The sequence below is a fragment of the Gymnoscopelus microlampas genome (assembly GCF_963454915.1).
Source record: "Gymnoscopelus microlampas genome assembly, chromosome: 11".
Lineage (NCBI taxonomy): Eukaryota > Metazoa > Chordata > Actinopteri > Myctophiformes > Myctophidae > Gymnoscopelus > Gymnoscopelus microlampas.
Window position 1 is genome coordinate 38,315,715 of NC_139948.1, and position 19,727 is coordinate 38,335,441.

The 19,727-nt window shown below is 44.0% G+C and overlaps 1 protein-coding gene across 1 annotated transcript; it reads right to left on the minus strand.

Moving 5' to 3' along the window:
• Positions 1-2,065: 2,065 nt before the first annotated feature.
• pmp22a (peripheral myelin protein 22a) lies at positions 2,066-5,252 on the minus strand. Its single transcript, XM_084071402.1, has 5 exons — positions 5,114-5,252; positions 4,181-4,281; positions 3,958-4,051; positions 3,649-3,789; positions 2,066-3,275 (listed from the first exon to the last, which is right to left on the minus strand). Exons 2-5 carry the CDS (start codon positions 4,256-4,258, stop codon positions 3,118-3,120), a joined length of 471 nt encoding a protein of 156 aa, XP_083927528.1. The 5' UTR covers positions 4,259-4,281; positions 5,114-5,252; the 3' UTR covers positions 2,066-3,117.
• Positions 5,253-19,727: the final 14,475 nt, after the last annotated feature.

Here is a 19,727-nt window from a genome sequence, read left to right on the forward strand (position 1 = left end):
AAATATAGCCTATAAGGGGTATACAATATCTGCTTCACTAGAGGGCAGGGTCAGGCCAAGGCCAGGTTATTTAATGAGGTGTCAATCAAGGTCAGGTGTTGCCGATTGAGGGAGATGCCAAGTCTGCTTATTATAAGCAACTTTTGACTTGTTTTTCTCCAAAGTTGCTTGTAAATATTAGTAGTTGCAAGTTGCGTTTTTTTTGGCTTGTTTTCATGTCAAGGACCCCCTATTTGGCCAAGTTGGCCACAGATCTGAAAATATTTTGTGCCAGGGACCCCCATAGATGATTTGTGTATTTAAAATGCTTCAAAAACATTTTAAGACTTTTCTTTGAAAATAGCTGTTGTGTTGTATAGGTTCAAAGTGCTCATGTGGCCGCTTCTTTTGGGCTTGTTTTCATAGACCTTGTTGCTAATGCTAATTTCTCTCGCAAGTTCTTCTGGCAACATTGGAGGCAAACGGTGTTTGCAGTAACTGCTGTGCTCTACTGGCTGTGTTCAGATGTTTGTGGACTGTATATTTTTGCTTTAATAATTGTTGTGTTAAAGTTATACGAGTGACGAAATGGTTAGAACTGTGAAAATAAACACTTTTGTTATGAACTGTGGAAACATTTGGACATCGTTTGACCACGTCTAAACAAATAGATCTCATCAGCAACCAGTAGTGTTACTTTGTCACTACTATGTGCACCAAACAACAATATATCTTTATGACACAAAAAAAAAGCGCTTCAACTAATCTCACCTGGGCGCCTGTTCGCTCTCCTTGCTGTCTGTTCTTCTCATCAGGCTGAGAGTGAGACCCATCAATGCTGAGACCTGTTAGCACCATAGACTGTGGTTAGCACCAGTGGTGGAAAAAGTACTCACATGTTTGTTAAGTACACTTGAGTAAATTAACTTAGCTGTTACTTTACACCACTGGTTAGGTTAGCACTTCCTTCCCCTGATAAAACAAGGCAGCCTAGAAGTGTGCATAGTTGAACTGCAGTACCCTCTGGTGGACAAAGGGTCAGTGACATGCATATGGTCACGTAAAGCATCAGTTTATCACTCGGTTGTTTGGGCTAAAAAACTATGATATGGCTAAAACACATCTTTAAAGAACTGGCTTTAACTTGCATTTATTCTGGCGCCATCGTGTGTCGGTTAAGCACTGCTGCAATCCCCCTTCTGTTAGAATGAGGGGAGAATGATGAATGTAAACAGTCTCCCACCAGCTATCACAGGGAAAGGTGAAGATAGTTCTCCAAGATGTTCCATTGTCCTGTACAGTGGCAAATGAAGAAAATGTGTCTTTTTTTGTTTGTTTTGCCTTTTACTCTTACCAATGCTGTGGAGACATTTTCCTTAACCACTTTTAACTGTACCCAGTTATTTCTGCGGAAACATTTAGTGTCTGCGTGCAAGGTGCCAAGTTTCCAGCATTTTCAAAGACAGTCAACGCAGCCTATCTACATCTTCAGCACAACATGGTTGTTTACAGACTGAATGTCGGAATAAATTATTATTGTATGTTTTATAGATCTTGCTGGCCTGGAGGATTTCATTTTACAGAAATGTGGGATCATTTAATTATGAGTTATGATACAAGTGATGTGGGTCGCATACAGTGCAATCAAAAAACAAAATCTCACATGGTAATTTCCATCTCCTATGATCCCTCCACTTCTTTCCAAAATGTGTTGCGCTTAAAGATTTAACAACGTGTTCTTCCCTTAGGCCTTAGATGATAGCTACTCCTGAGTTAGTGAATGAATGTAGTTATCTGTCTTCCTGTCTCCAAAGTGTTTCAACTTTAATACAATGGATGACATGCAACATCAACCATCTGAGCTGAAATCATTCAGAGCTCCTCTCGGCACATCCCTCAGTTCCACATGCACCCAGCCCTGGATCATAACAACATCACTGGAGCAGCAATAATGGGTTTGTGTTAAAGTATGGGATGGGCTGGGGAGGATTAAATGATGTGCTATGTGTGCACATGATTCATCTACTGCAAAGCGGAGCACTTAAAAGTTTAGGCTACACAGAGTTGAAACTTATATCCCACAGAATTTCTTTCAAAGGGTTTATTTAAAAGAATACTGACACAAATTGCAAACTTAGGTTTGTACAAAGCAGTTTGAACACAAGACATTAGACACTCGATAACAATGTTAAAAATGGCAACACAGAGTAGGCTATACAGTACAATTCAAGAAGGGCGGATAAAGGGCACAACTTCAAAACTCAAACAGAAAATGCAAAATGATTTCTGCTTGACATATCAAGTACAAAAGATATTTCAAATTAACTTCATCACTTTACCTATTGGTTGATTTTTGAGACTTTTCTCATTTCCTTCATTAAGAGCACTGATATTCCAAATAAAGGCACTTTCTATAGCAATCGATGGACAAACATGGTTGTGAATAGACAAAAACAATTAAAAAAGCTTTATACTTTCGCTGTTGCAGCTTCATCTTTGGCACAGCTAGACTGTATGAATCGTGACAGACAGGATTTCCATCACGCAAATGAGCAAGACAAAGTAACTCGACAACACTATGTACAAAAAGTTATGTAAAAATGATATAAATATGTCTAAAAACCACAGACACTATGTACACCTTTGGACGGAAGTATGGTAGAATTATTCTTCACTGTTATCACACATGATGTTTTTATGGAAGTAGGTTGGGAGCCAGCGCACAACAAAAGCCAGTACATCACATGCATGATTCTAAACACATTTTGGACACGCCGGAAATACACATGATGTTTTATGATGATCACTTGCAAATGGTTAAAACCTGGTCAAGAACATTCCCATGTTTGCGAACGTAGACATGACATAGGAATCACGATCCCGGTTGTTGTAAGCACACTGGAGAGCAAAACAAACACATTACCTTTTCAAGAGTCACATTACAAGTGATGCTGCCACAAGAACATTGAGGATGTTCTCTAGCAACGATCGCTTTCTTCGCATCTTTTTTTGTCGCAAAGTGGCACATGCACTTTTGTTGGCTGGCTGGGATGTCAGTCTATGGTCTGTGGGCAGTAGGCACAGTGCGGTGTTCTTTGATGGGGACTCTGGGACCCCTCTTCTATTTCTGTTGTCCTCTTATTCTCTCTTCCTCAGGACAATGTAAATGAGGCCACTGATGAGAGAGAGAGGGAAGGCCACCCAGGCCAACACATAGGCGTAGCCGAAGGCCCCGTCTCCCTCCTTGTCCGGACTCATCACAGTGTAGATGATGGCCCCACACATCACAAACAGACCTGGAAAGAGGAGATGTGGTGAGAAAAGACTGTGAGAAACAAAGTGACACCGTGAAATATACAATGACTGCAAACACTTGTTCAAAAGCTCCCAAATAGTTGTGTAATCCTTCATGTATCTGTCTTTTGACCACAACGAGGGGCCTTTGTCGAGAAAGATCGAGCACTATATTGAGCATTATATATTACTTTATTGCATCCTTACAGTCCAGCACAGTGAGATATCTTGGTTTGTGTCAAATAAGCGTTCAAACCATCTCAAGTGATGCAATAGATTAAAACTAATATACTGTAGACATGTCAACTCCCTCCCAGATCCTTTCGCCATGTGTGCAGGGCGTGTCCGGTCAGTGTGAGGTGAAGTCATACTCACTGGCCAGGATCTGGAACACGGCAGTGAAGAAGAAGCGTCCACCCTTGACCAGCTTGAACAGCTGATACACAAAGGCAATGAGAGAGAAGAAGCAGAACAGCACGGACAGGACCATGAGAGCCTGAACTGCCTGGATCCAGTCTAGGAGTCAAACACAAATACATGGTTTTATACCTGACAATTACCGGTATAATAATCGCATAATATTAATTTCACAGAATGAGGGTAAAAGGTTTTAACTCTCAGAGTTGAATTAATTATACGATTCAAAGCTTTGCAAACTGAGCAGACCAGTGTTTGTTGACAAACCTTCATTGGTGGCTGGTGTGCAGTGGTAGCCTCCATTAGCTGTCATGCAATGGTACCATAGGTCTGTGCTTCCACCGCCATTTGTAGACCAGGCCTTAAAGAACAAAATGTAATGTTCTACATCATGCATCCAGCAACTCGGAGCTTAAAAAGGCACGCAATCCTGGCCAGGTTTAGGCATTTAGAAGTACATTAGCAGAGAGGTAATAACACTTCAACTTACATTGGCTGCTGTTGATACAAATAGTAGCACAAGGATGATAAGGTGCAAGATGAGCACTCCGAGAAGGATGAGCAGCATTTTCAAGTAGTTAGTTTCAAGATCTGCACGGATGAAAACATAGGAGGAACAGTCAAACTAGATGTCATGACATTTAACATGACAGCTCCAGATGGGCAGCGCAATAACAAAAAGACCACACCAGATGGCGCTATTCCCTTACTCTGCAGCAACCACAAATGTTTACTTCATTTTTAAAAGTATCACCTTACACATTCAAACGCAGAAAAAAAGGAAAGGAGGAGGGAAAAAAACGTGAAGGGAGGACTCTAATTTCTTCCTGGTGGCTCTAACTTTCTTTTTCTTTAAAGCACAGTTTAAAATAAGAAATGGAAATGTACAAAATCAATTGCGACACTTCTTTATTTTAAAAGAAATTCAAGTCTACATTTTAAACCAACCATAATGGTCGCTGTTGGTCTATGCATGGTTAGGCTGCATAATAAACCAAAGTAAAACATAGAAAAGCGCTCAGAGCAATTGTAGTAAAGTGAGTCATAGTGCAACTCGACTCATGATGAATCACAACCAGTGAAAACAACTCCTCAGACCTCAGCCCATGATGGAAAACATTCCAACGTAGTGCCGCCATGCACACGCCTCAACTGTTTATTCTAAGGCATTTAAAGAAACGGTCGATTCAGCCTAGTCTTTTAACTATTAAAGTGGCAAAAACATGTAGGCCCTTTTACACGAGAGCAAGCACACAGTAAATCCAAATTCCATTAAAATAGAAAAAAAAGAAAAAGAAAACTCCACAACTAGAATCCTATTGCATGCGACGGGGGAAAGTCAATAAAAAAAAGAAGAAAAAAAAAAAACATCCAGCACAAAAAGTAAGGATTAAGAAAAAAGTTTAACAAGGCTCCAACTTACAAAAGGTAAGATGTTGTGAAGATGTTTTCCAGAATGAAAAGAGTGCTGAAGTGAGGAGAAGGGCAACTGCCACCGAGATCGCGCTGATTCTCTGAGCACGGAGCTACTATTCCAGATGTGCTACATACACACACCCCAGTCAAACACCGCCCTGCAAGCGTTGCTACGTCATCAGGGGCCCGCTCAAATGCGTTTCTTTTATAGTCTCCGCCAGGCCGAAGGCATGGCCGAGACTATGTTTCGTGTGTCCGTCTGTGACCAGCTAATCTCTGGCACTGTTGGCTTGATCGCAGTGAAACTGATGTGCACACACACTCCCTGGATGCCAGAGAAGGACCTCTGCCCCGAAATGTTCACATGGGCCTGTTATAGCGCCACCAGGGGGGCCGATTGCAAAACACATTTTTTGACAGAACTCCTACAGATTTTGTCCAAACATCTCGCAAATCGGTACATGGTATCTCTATAGTCATTACACGAAACGGGTCTTTCAGATTTTTCATATTCCATCCTGATTGGCTAAGATTGGCTTCCAAAGTTTGCAGGAGTACTCCGTTTTGAACAAAATGCCTCAAATCATGAACACAGCGTGCGATATCCGTGTGATTTTGCATGCACATTCCCACTAGGTCGAGGAAGAAATGCTACTTTTTGTTTTTTAAATCAGCCTCATGGTGGCGCTATAACAGGCCAATTCGTGTTTTTTACCTATAACTGCACCAATCACTGTACAACTTTGTAAGCGCACTCCCTAGAGCCCAATGAAAAACCGTTGGCCTGCATTTTTTACATCTGCCTTTTATAGCGCCACCAGGAGGCTAACTTATGTAAAACCATTTTTTCATATTACTCCTTCAGATTTTATCCAAATTTCATGCAAATTGGTACACATGATCTAATTAATAGTCATGTGATCAAGATGGATCTGTTTGACTTTTCATATTCCATCCAGCTAAGATTGACATCTAAAGTTTGCAGGAGTGGCCCGTTTTGAACAAAATGCCGCAAATCATGAACGCAGCATCCGATTGCACATTTGCACTACGTTGAGGAACAAATGCCACCCTTAACATTGCCTTATTATAGCACAACCAGGAGGCCGATGTTTGCGAAATATTGTTTTTATATTACTCCTACACATGTTGTCCAAACACCATGCAAATCAGTGATCAAGACAGATCCGTCCGATTTTTCATATTCCATCCTGATTGGTGAATTCAGAACATTGCTGGCCCACAATAACCCACCTGACCTGGCAAAGACCAGGTCAGGTGGGTTTTAAATGCATGTTATTTTGCTTTTCCTCTTAGGCCTCATGAATGAACCTCTTTCACACCTGCTTATTTTGTTTGTAAAAGTTAGAAAAGTGCATGTGTTATTTGTAGCATAAACATTTTTATGTCTTAGCCTACAGCTTACGCAAGCTGAGCTACGCATTAGTTCAGTTAGTTAAGCAGAAATCTCTTCATTCCAGATGCTTGAATGTGGCTGCTGAACAACCATATTGACCTGACCGGTTGAACCCAACTGTGGACAAATCGAGCTCCATAAAACATATGTCTGAAGGTGTTCAGTCCACACAGCCTGTGAGTGTGTGTGTGTGTGTGTGTGTGTGTGTGTGTGTGTGTGTGTGTGTGTGTGTGTGTGTGTGTGTGTGTGTGTGTGTGTGTGTGTGTGTGTGTGTGTGTGTGTGTGTGTGTGTGTGCATGCGGGCATGAGCGTGTGTACACACACACACACACACACACACACACACACACACACACACACACACACACACACACACACACACACACACACACACACACACACACACACACACACACACACACACACACACACACACACACACACACGTGTACTGCCCAGCCCTCTTGGGGCCCTGTGGTATGCCCAGAATGCCGGTGTGTGTGAAACAGGCCTTCTATTTACTGCTATCTGGGGAGGGTGGAAGATTTCGGCCAGTACCCAGGGAGTGTGGTGCACTGTTGCAGTCATGCTAAATTGGTGGAACAACTTCTTCCATGCACACACAAAGATTCAAGGATGACTGACAGTGATCCAGGCGTTCACTCAGTCTGCCATGCGGCTCGGCATCCCTCATCGGTAAGCCCCCATGGTCTCAGGTCATTTCATCACAAGGGTGTAAACTAAAGCTAAACCTAAACAAGCACATCAACAGCAATAACAACAGCAACAACAGCCCAATGTAAACTTTGTCGCGTGACTGGCTGGCTTGCCGAAAATAACAGATTTAGGCATTTATTTATTTTTAGCAGACAACCAGCTATTTTAGGCAAAGTATATATTTGACTACACACTTTCAAGTAACGGTTCATTGACTAAAAGTTGCAGAAAGGTCACAGAGATTCGTGGTCTAGGCATAGAATACATTGCCATCACCACCACTCTCTCGTAGTATTGCCTCCCATCTTGGCTCATCAGGTGGATTCCTGTGGTCTGTGTTTGTAAACACATGAGCTGTGGGCCGGCACTGGGACTGGCTGTGGGATGCTGGGCAAATAAATGCCTTGTGAATGTGCACTGGTAGAGCTGGGAGGGAGAGATGGGGGGGGGGGGGGGGGGGGGGGGGGGGGGGGGAGAGAGAGAAAGACAGAGAGAGAGAGAGAGAGAGAGAGAGAGAGAGAGAGAGAGACAGAGAGAGAGAGAGAGAGAGAGAGAGAGCTGTTTGACAGTCAGCTGTACCCACAGCTGTTTATTGAAGATGTAATTGGTGTAGTGGAGTAGCCTGTTAGGACAGTGACAGCAGCAGCACCAAGGTGGGAGGTTTACCCTGGTTGCAGCAGCTGGACCAGGTGTCATCAAAGGCTGTAGTCATAATGGTCTGACATGGCCTTGAATCACACATGCTGCAGTGCACAGCCCACCAACGCATCAGAATAACATCAGGATGTGCTTTTGGTGATCAAGTGCATGTGAGAAATACAAAACACTCAAAAGCTACAGTAGCAAGAAGCTAGTCATTGATATGACTCAATAACGTACATACAGATGGCTCTGGACAACCACCGGTCAGACTGAATTCCCACTCAGCACAACACACCCCCAGGTCATCGGCAACACACTCTTCAAGGTCTGTCAAGAAGTCTGTCAGTCGGATGCTGCCCAAGTTATGCCGGGGACAGGTACACACACACGTACAGAATGACACACGCAGTCACGCACACACACACACACACACGCACGCATGCTTGCGCGCACACACACACACACATGCACAAACACAGGTCTCCTGAATTAATAGTGCTGAATCTGATAGCTGAAGTAGCTCCACGAGGAAGGATAGTGTACAATGCCAAAAAGCCCAAAGATTGTGAGGTGCTCTAAAAGATATGTCTGCTCCTATCACTTTGCCCATTATTTAAGTCACCCTCTGTCTCTGATTACTTTCTACTGTCTGTGACCCCAAAGGGTCGTGACCTTTCCCAAATGACTAATAGCAGTGAAAATCACCCGGACAGGCGCTGTCATTTCCCACAAGCAAGTCCGACGAAAACACGCGACTCCTCTCCCTTTCAAAGTGAAGGATTACAAAGCAAACAGGCTGGGGCAGCCGGCCACTAATAACGGTACTCACCGCCACTGTGGTGAGGTTGCAGTTGAAATTTCATTAAAACTGACACGCCCCACTTCATAGAGGAATTCATTGGGACACAGATGGAGCACAGAGGGGGAAATCACTAAAAGCATTCATTCCTCCCTCCACTGTTTGTTGGTTTATGGTCTATCTGCTGAGCGTGCAAGCGAGGTAGCAAGCGGTGTGCAGCGGTATGGAATGTCACGGTAGATACATGCTAAATCTTCACAGACACATATAAACCTTTGAAGATACCGGGTGGTGTGTGAATGTCAACCAATGGACCTACTCTTGCTAACGTTGCAGGTTTGTGTCTGAGAGCTATAGTTTTGTCTCATCAATCCCGTCTTTACATAGCCACCTGAAAAAAATAAAGATCAAGATAGGATAAAGATGAATGCAAGACTGTACAAGATGTGAGTCAGACTCAGCTCAAGCCTGTCCGCTTTAGGCCACCGATCTCTGACAGTGGGCGTTGAGAATGGCTGAGTGATCATTCTGGGCTCGCTTGATCTAAAGTATGTAGGGCTGGGCCAGCTCAGGGAGCAATGTGACAATCAGGGAATGGGTTTTTGATAGACTTTGGACATCATCCCAGCCCGGTGGACCCCGACACCTTTTGGTGGGACAGCTGGACAGTGGATTTTGCATGTGAGAATATGAAGAGATGGTGGAACGCCCCAGTGTTCCCTCAGACCTGGAATGCGGTGCCAAAACAAGAGGAAACACTCAAGTGCTGAAGTCAGCCTTGTTGTGTCACTAGAAGCGGTTTACTACGCCCCTTAGGCGAGTCCAGAAAAGAAGCATTATGTCATCCAACTGGATATCTCTGGGCCCCCAAAAACCTGGAGCTCCATGGAAATGTAGAAGGAAAGCACTCGTACAGTAAAATGGTGGCTGGCATTTGGTCCATTTCGTTTGTGGCTTGCTTCGATCAGAACGCGCTATCAAACGCACCATTCAAACTACTTGGAGACCAAATATTTTTCCATTTACTTTTTTTCTCTCACTTTTCTCAACTTTCCGGGATACCCATGGTTCCTTCCTCAAGCCTGATGCTTGGGGGTTGAAATGGCCTTACCATGCTGTCCTGAGTGTTTGTGTTTCGCCACTTAGTGACTATCAGATAACAGCCCACAGACCAGGCAGAAGGGGCCTGGGAGGAACAGGGGAGGGGCCCTCATGACCCAGCCCTTACTACGGCTACAGTCTTGACACTTAAGCGAGGAGATGTTAAAACACCCTTTGAACACTTTGACACTGATATTTGAAATGCATGTGGGCAGTGCACGTCACTCGGGTCAAAGCGTATTTGTGTTTAGTACAGTAAATGTGTGGAGCAGCAAGCTGTTGTGCAAACCTTTGTTTTCTTTTGCTACTGCACATCACACAGACACAGACTGACTGGCTCGAGTGAAAAGACAAAACAAAAAAAACAGAGCGTTTTAGATTTCAAACTATTCTTTCTGCGAGTGACTTTTAAAAGATTGTACAGTACTATCAGTGAGCCAAAGAACAGACTGCTCTGAGTGAAGAGAAAAATGTACATCCCTGCACATGTATATATAGAGTGGAATCCCTTCAAGAGAGCTGGGCTGTACACGCCTGTCCCTGCTCCCCCAGTTTAAACACTGCAGCTCCAAAATGGACTGTGACCAAACTGAAGATCTCCATTGGCATGGATCTGAATCTGATAAAGAAGGCTCAGATATTTGAGAGGGGAGAGGGCTGCACTCCTTTCCCCTCAGACTCGGGCCTGCCCCTCCCTGAGCAGCAACAACAACCAAATAAATCACAGACATACGCTATGACGAACTCCAGATCGTGGCACCCTAGTGATTCTAAACATGTGCTAATCATTAGTCCGTGGCTTCCTGTTGAAGACGATGTCATCAGCACAAACCTGCAAAAAAGGCAAAACCAGCGATACGAACTGTTGCGTGGAATCTGGGTGATGTTGGCCTCAGGGCGGGGATTGGAATGAAGCAATAAAAAAAGTTATGAAAGAACCCAATTTGCATTATTTTGCACTGGGTTCCACAATGACTGTGTTATCTATGGGCATAAATCTGAGCTGCCTTACATTCTAAAATGAGCTTCTTGGAGAGCCTGGAGGAACTGGGCAGCCAAGCTGAGGTTCATTCTTACAAATACATCAACGAGGTATCCCTATTTTGGGCATTATAGGTGAAAGTTTCAGAAATGTTCAAATATAGCAAAAAATGCAAATCTGCAAGCTCACAACTTTGATAAAATCCAGCTAAAATCTTCAACGGTTTTCAAGATCAGCTCCGGACACACAGACAGAGACTCTTATAGACGACTTGACTCCTGCAGAGCCACGCGTAAAAGAAAAAAAAATCTATGCCGAACAGTGTAAAAAGAGTTAAATTAACTTTCAGAGTTATGGATTTTACAATGTCCAAGTCCATTTATCCTCATTCCTGTTATACTCTGTCTGTTCCAAGAAGTGTATCTCTATGCTGTTTTGACAGGTAACAGCGCTATGCTTCCTTCACAAGCAGCCAAGGGAGTTCTGCCAAGAGAAGTGTTGTGCCAGCAAACATTTTCTAAGTGTTGCCAACACCTTGTAACTGCTGTGAACCGGGACTACCATGGAGGAAAATGGGCTGATCATCACAGACCATTACTATTAGAAAACAAATTAATTTGCAATAAACTGAACTCTTCCGAGGGTCAAAGGCCACAAGAGGCCAACATAAAACACCTCTTGCTTAAGTCATTTACTCCACAAGTTAAATGCTGCATAACCCTAAGCATGTAAACAGATGTACACACATCTAGTAGTGATGGGCATCCCCAGGTCATCAGGAGGGCTTTGCACCTGGTTACACTTGAATGAAATTACGTGTTCACGTGAAACAGCTGGAAGGTGAGTCATTGGATATTAGATTAATCATCCCATAGTTATCTTAGGGGCCGTTGTTTTGTGCAGGCAGTGGGAAGGAAGGAAGAGCGAAGTGTGGAGTAACATTATCCTTCAGCATTCTGAACTTACTCAGTCTCTAGCTTTATCTCTCCCTCGATCGGGGTCACTGGTGATACTCAACACCGAGAGGAAGATGGAACCCACAGTCCTCGCACAGTTTAGTTTTCCTGTTAGTGTTCGCAGTGGAAGATGGCTACTCCAACTGGGGTTGGGATTGGGGTCAGGGGAGCTACCCTGCTGACTGTGTGTAGTGGCCTGGCCAATACAGCCTGTGTTCAAATAGCAGGGCCTGGCCTGGAGTCAAACACTGATGCACTGTGCTGTATGTCCTCATCCGTCTGCACTGGTCTGGATAGTGGCCCAGAGCAACCACTCAGACAGCAACCACACGAACCCACTGACAGCTTCTCTCAGAGGCAGAGAAGAGAGAACGCAGGGTGGAAGAAGAAATTCATGCATATCAGGCAATGAAAGCATGCCGTAGGACTGCGTATCGGCAGGTTAACTCACCATAAGATATGTTTCCCGATATGATACATTTGCCTATATGATGGACATGACCAAGCCGCCACGAGATAAAGCCACATAAAGTCTTCCACATGTGGGCTTTGAGAGTGGCAGTGAATAGCTTTGAGAGTGACAGGGACTTAGTTTATAGTTTCACTGACATCTTGTGGTTGGTCGTTCGCCTCCTGGTCCGCCTAGTCTGTGTCAAAGGGTGCCTGAGGAAGACTGCTCCCCAGGCGTTGTATTAATGGCACCCACTCCTCCTAATAGTTAAGGGGGGTTAAATGCAGAGGACACATTTTTCTTGTGTGCAAATGTGAAGTGACAAAACAACTAAAGGGGACTAAACACTAATGAACATTCTTCGGGCCTATGGTGTACCTGAGAAGACGGTGCAGATGATAGTGGCAAGCTGTAGTTGGACTCGGTTCTGACCTATGATGGTGAGACTAAAGAGTTTGAGAAACTCATGGGCGTCCTAGAGGGTGATTTCCTGGCCCCCTTCTTGTTTACTGTGGCGATGGAACTGAGACTCGCAATTAGTGGCACTGGGAGCAGACATTGTGTTTCACGCTGGTCCAGAGGACCAGTACACACACTTATTAAGTTCAGCATTCTATGCAGTTATCACATGTTTATAATAAAAATACTACACAACTAACATTATACGAAAAGTTTTGTGTAACATCATAGGAACATAGCAGATCCCGCCCATTCCCAGCCCAGCCCAGCGTCTCTCTTGATCCAACGTGATGAGAGATGTTGGGATGTATTGTTATGCTTTATGCATTCCAGATGAGACCTTGGCCTGTCCTCCCCACCCTTGTGAGTATGCTTTAAAACATGTGTTCAACCGAGTTCTTTCAGTTTAAGTAATGAGCTTCGCCCCTTTCATGACAAACGTTGGGTGCGGTTAAATGCTAAAGTACAGTTTTGTAAGAAAAAGAAAGCAAAAGAAAATAATATTGTTACTTTTTCAACACCCACTATGCCTGCTCTCCAATTCCCTCTGGGGTTTCTTGAATGGAGAGAAAACGCTTGGAGAAGTGAGAATCTCTAAATACGGCCTTAGCCATCTTCCATGACCAAAAAACGAGGTTTAGCATGTGCAAACGGAAAAATTACATTAAAACCCCTTTGCTTTGCCATATGTAGGCCAGCAGTGAACTCAAGAGAAGAAAATATAATATGGCTGCTTTGATTCTGGACTCGTGATTTTTTTTCTTCATGGGGGATGGGATAGAACAAGACATAATTGGAAACAGGGCTTGTTTTTTTTTTGTTTTTTTTTTCTATTTTTCCATTATAAAGTTACCCTTTTCAAAACAATTACCTGAGTGCTTATTACAGTTCAGCTTCAACCTTGTTAAAAGAGCCAGGCTCATGCAAGTCTTAATGTCATTCTAGTGGGCTTAATAACCGCACGTACAACACTGTAACCCCCAAATGCAAACATGTGTAGACTGCATTTAGGAAACCATTCACAAGCATAGACTCAGAACACATTACGGAGACATTACACACATATGTATGCTCTCATAGAAGAATATGACTTCCCACAAACGCGCACTGTCTGCTCCTCTTCTTGTCTCACACACACACACACACACACACACACACACACACACACACACACACACACACACACACACACACACACACACACACACACACACACACACAAACAAACACAATGTGGCTTCAGTTTGACAATTCCATAATGCATATTCAGATACGCGGGGGTTTCCCAAGGAGAGTGTTGCAGTGGCCATGGTTGGGTTCGTAGATCAGCCGGTCTGTGCAAAACAAAAAAGAAAAGAAAAAGACAACTCAAGACGACACACATGGCGGTGGGAGGCGGGAGGGAATGAGGGAGGGAGTGGTCACAGTTCGCCTGGTCCTGAGAATCACCAGACTGACTACAGTATATAATTGTTGCACAATGGATGACTGGAAACCCAGTGAAGAAACTGGAAAATCAGCGGTGACGGTCCGTGAAACTATTCTAACTGTCCTGTATCTACGACGACCACGTCTGCAGCAGCCTGCAGATGAATCACTTCGCTTGGAAATCAGTTGTTTTAGGTGACCAAATAAATCATATATCAAGCTACTCTCGACTATAAATCCCATCACCATTTCTTTCCATTGACTCGACCTTTCCCATGCTGTGTGTGTGATGCCCAGTATGCTCCACCGTACGACGGCATTGTAAATCAGGACTTTAAGTGTGAGTGTGTGTGTGGTGTCTGGCTGCTCGCTGGCTCTCTCCTCCTCCTCCTCCCCCAGCAGTGAGAAGTGATGGGGGGCAGGGGGTAGCAGACGACAGGCAGCTGGTGGGACCATAACACACACAGGCCACACTGGTCACACCCAAGGCATCTCAAGCATGCAGGGCCAGGCACTCACACGGCGCTCTCTCAAAATATATGCCCCGAGGAACTGCGGATGACTCAGACTCACTCCATGACTGTGTGTGTGTGTGTGTGTGTGTGTGTGTGTGTGTGTGTGTGTGGTGTGTGTGTGTGTGTGTGTGTGTGTGTGTGTGTGTGTGTGTGTGTGTGTGTGTGTGTGTGTGTGTGTGTGTGTGTGTGTGTGTGTGTGTGTGTGTGTGTGTGTGTGTGTTTAACATAAAAATGTGCCAGTGTGTGAGTCGAATGTCCAAGACGTACAGTACATGCAGAACTTGTGCTGGCGGGGTGGGGGGGGTTGAACACACTTCATAAGGCAGTGGTTCTCAAAGGGTTTCCAGGGGGTCCCCAGCAGAAGGAGCTAATATCAAAATCAGTTTACCGTAGCCACTTTAAACTTATTTAAACTCCAGCTAAGTAGTCTATGAATTGAATACCAAGGACCCCAATGGAAACAAGACCGCAAGGACTTTTTTGGACGGACCTTTTAGACAAAGTATTATAAATGTAATTGTGATGTTTACATTTTTGCCTAATAAAATATTCAATCAAAGGGTTAGCAAGCTCACATTGTGAGCTCGCATAGATCTGTTATTTCTTGACAATATGTGAAAAATGTTAACAAATCTAAGAAATCTTCTTTTCAGATGGGGATCTGCGGCGAAAATACATTATACATTCAATTTGGGGGTCCTTGACATGAAAATGTTTGAGAACCACTGTTATCAGGGAGATGAAAGGGCCGGGTTGAGAATGGGACAAATAATGTCTGGAGCTGCAACAGTGGGTTGAACTGTCTCCTCCTCTCCCCCCAGATATCCTCCCATCCCTGGGGCCACCAGCGCGGTGACCTCACCCTGCCTCCACCCCTCACACTCCCACACCCGCACTTCCTGGCTGGCCCTAAGCTTCGGCACAGCTGGAGCCTGCAGGAAGAGTAGGGAATACAGATTTTTGGGGTGATTATTTAAGCATTCCTTTTGTATTCTTTTTTTTTTAATCTCACTGTAATGCACGTGCGTTAAAGACAAAAAGTAATTCAAAGTCACACGCAAGATCATTCAAACTCAGACACATGCACACGCACAGAGTCTGACGCGATGCATTGCACACACAATCTCAGCTGTCATTCATGAACTTAAAGGTTTACACACCGTCGACATGACATGTCTCACTGTGGCGTGAATGTGGCACGGCTTCATTCGGTTCAATGTGGTCTTCGGCGTTCTCGGCCTCTTTGAGCGTCCCAGCGCCTTGTCAGTCAGAATAAGCAGCTACAGATGGGAAGGGTGGGGTGGGCTTTAACTGGGTTTTACCATGCTGCATGCACTGCCAAAAGGCAATCGTCTGACACACTGGCAACCTCACGCTCAGCTGCATCTCGCACGTTCTGAGCCCGACGCGCCTTTTCTCTCATGTAAAAACCGTCCGACACCAAATGTTTATCATTAAAATAAACACTGCAGAGAGATTCAAATCTCTTGTTTAAGTCTCCCCGTGGCAGAAAGAAAAATGTCTTGTTGCAGATGTGTGAATGTGTATTTTAGGGTTGATGAAGAGATCAAGTGATTTCACAGTGCTGTTTTTGAGGTTAAATCTTTTTCTTTTCTTCTTCTTCTTGTTCTTCTTCCTGGTAACAATTATGATGGCCTGGAGAAGAGCATTGTTCACATATTTATTGTCAGAGATTTGGACTGTAACATGAGACTATGTTCTCTTTAAAGAGCCTTTTTTGATTGACTCTAAAGTGTAAACTTTATTTTATTTATTTACAGTATTTGCTTACGTACCCATTTAAGCAAACTTAAGCCAATTAAAAAGTCAAATCACTTTGAACTTCTCAAGGAAAACTAAAACAAAATCTCACACACACACACACACACACACACACACACGCACACGCACACGCACACGCACACGCACACGCACACACACACACACACACACACGGAAATCATATCATCTCTCACTACTAGTGTATGCGTCAAACCTTTCAAACTTGGTTTACAAACTGGGAGTGAGTGACATCATATGTGGGACATCTCTCTCAGCCAGTATGGCTTGATGAATATTAATGACATGCCCTGAAAAGTAGAGCAATTACTGAACTGTTCTAACGAAGTATATTGTGCCTGCTACATAATTCATTTATGCATAATGGGACACAATGAAATGTACAAAAGTGAAGACAGACGTGCGTGTTGCAAACTCAAACACACAAACGCAACACGCCCCTTACATCTGCATGTGGCCGGGCCAGCTGTGATTTGCAGTGTAAACCTTAACAGGTCCCATGGTTCTGGAGGTGGAGGACAATCAAGAGTCTGGACTGAGGACAGGACTTTTCCCCCCGTTCTTCCCTCCAGCTCAGCCCTCGGGGAAACCCAGCCAGAGGGAGGGGAACAGAACTGGGATGGTGGAATTTCTTAAATGGCAGACCAACACCCAGTATGGTACTGTTTAACCCATTCAATCCGGGAACGCATCTGTGTCATTTTAGATTTGAGCTATATTATTTTATACTTTGGTATATTCAAAAATTGCAGATCTACAAGCTCATAGCGGGGCACCAAGTGCCAAGCTATGAGCTTGTAGATCTGCTATTTTTGAAAAATGTTGAAAATGTGTGCGGCCAAATACATATCATTTTGGGGATCCTTGACAATTATGAAAAGGTTTGAGAACCACTGATATAGCAACATGCGTTCTTTAGAAAACTGTTGGGATTTAGAAGACATTTTGTAGAATTGGCTTCAGGTCTTAATGGGTTAAAAACTGTCTCTCGACGTATGTATACTCACTGCACTGAAAACTAAAAGAATTACTCTCGACTGTTATTATTAATTATTATTATTATTATCATTATTATTATTATTATTAACACATACTGTAAGATATATTATCAGATACTGTAGAGATCATCATGACAAAGCCGAGATGTGAGGGGGAAAGTGAACAAGCCTTCACGCCTGTCACAGTGTTTCCGCTAGTGATCCAGAAGGTTCGGCATAAAAACAGGAAGAGTGATGTGCTGTAATGGAAAAAGTTTGTGTGACTGGCTGGGCGCAGACAGTGCTGATATTAGCGGGTGCAGCACTATGAAATCACAGTGGTTTGCCCTGTTTAGGACAGTGGACGCTGTGTGCCTCATAAAGCCAGTGGAGGAATGCCACAGAGGCCAGAGCTCAGGCTTCTGCTTGTTGGGGTCCAAGTCTGAAGTAAGAGGTGAGTGGAGGGCTGAGGAGTTTAAATACCCTTTAATTTAGCCACAGACTCGGAAGTATTTTGCCGAATGATGTCACCGCCGCGGAGTTCTCAGTTGCATAAGCAGCTGTCGCTTTTTGAAACTTGCATTGAAAAAGCAAAACAATGTCACAGTTCAGAACTCGGCTCACGTAGGCTTTTAATCAAAAGCAGAAACGAGTGAAATGCGAAAAAGCTGCATTTCTTCCTTGGTGCAAAATGAAAAGTTTCAGCGGTATGCCGTCCTTGTGCGTTAGAGGCTAATGCGAAAAGAAAAGTCTGTGAATGGGAAATACAAAACAATAAAAGCAGCCACTCATGGTTACAGCATTTCAGCTCTAATTCAACACATTGATCACTTTCTGAGAATGTGTGTCCTTCAACTCGTTCTCTACTCCTGCTGTGAGTGAATGGGACTGGTATTAGTCATTGTGGCAGCAGGGAGGGAAGATTAATAAGATGAAGAGACACTGGGAGGTCAAAGTTTAACACTAGCCTATAGGAAGTGACCCTTTATGATCTCTCACTTCCTGGTCAGCTTCAGACCGTTGTTCGACTCTCCACAGTGGGCATGCAGTGTCTGCCAGACAAGGAGGGTATTGTATGAACATATGGCCTCTGCTGGGATGGCGCCAAGTCTATGTTGGCAAGGATGGAGATTCAGTGTGTGATATAACATATAAGGGCCCGCTAGGCCCACTGATTTTAGGTTGATACCCAGCATTAAGCTTCACTAAAAAGCTTCATTCTTCTTGAGGCTTGGTGATTGAGAACATTTGAAGGACTGACGGTTCACATGGTACTTTTATTGATTAAAGATTATTTAATCATTATAGGGCCCACACCATTTGCAACAAATTGAATATTCAAAGAAAAGGAAAGTCCAAGGCACTCGGTTCTAGTGTGTCAATTGTTAAAAAGCCAGTTTTTTGTAGGTACCCTCACAAAAACATGCAGTAATCCTGGTCTCTATACTGCCTCACGCTTGATGGAGGGGAAAGGAACTGGTTGGAATAACGTGTTCCTTCCACGCGCTACGTCTAACCAGGGAACCAACCCCCTGTCGGATGATAAGAAGCGGCTTGCTAGCTCTCATGCATTGAAGGAGGCATGAGCTCGGCTCTAGGCTGTCCCTAGGCTGGCAGAGGGAGTGTAGCGCCAAGGATTACTTAGACAATTGGCACTGGGTGAAAAAATGGGTTACAAAAATCGTGGGATAAAAATTTAAGAAAAAAAAAGGAGAAAAAAAGCCTGTATTTAAGCATGGTTGTGTTTCGGCAGGAACCTACATCAAGGTGCAAGGTAAACTATATTGTATTATGAAACGTGCCTGGTCACCCTGATTAATCTCTTAAGTTTTCCATCTTGTGGATACTGTATATGGTTCACACACACACACACACACACACACACACACACACACACACACACACACACACACATCAGGCAACGGTGAGAGGATTAGTTAGTTTGAGAGGTATGTTTACAGATGTATACAACTCTACTGGATATATGGATGTGGGTTCTGTACCTTTTCTCTGTTCTTCCGTGACATCCAGTCCTTGGAAGGGGAGGAGTAGCCTCTGGCAGAAGCAGGCAGAGTAGCTTCCAGCTTCCCAGCCCCCTTCTTACAGTATGTGGTCATGGCTCAGTGCAGGCCAGGCCAGACCTCCTGGGAACACACATGGCTGCAGTAACTGCTCTTCTCGTCAGCTGAGTAAGACAGGGCAAGGGCAGCATTACACAGACAGAGAGGGAAAGAGAATGGAAAATGAGGCGATGAATCATTGTTTCTTTGATTGTGGCAAAAATGAGTCGTCTGCAAATTCAAATTTTAGGGGTGTGCACACATGCGGGCAGATCATGATGTGCTGGATTAAAAAAAACAAATCATTCTGGATGTAG

What these genes read in the sequence shown, in the direction of transcription:
- pmp22a (XM_084071402.1), bottom strand. Translation starts at nt 4,258, where the DNA reads ATGCTGCTCATCCTTCTCGGAGTGCTCATCTTGCACCTTATCATCCTT. An exon ending in CACACCAGCCACCAATGAAG is followed by an intron (nt 3,790 to 3,957) that starts GTTTGTCAACAA and finishes TTTGACTCCTAG; the next exon opens with ACTGGATCCAGGCAGTTCAG. An exon ending in CGTGTTCCAGATCCTGGCCA is followed by an intron (nt 3,276 to 3,648) that starts GTGAGTATGACT and finishes TCCTCTTTCCAG; the next exon opens with GTCTGTTTGTGATGTGTGGG.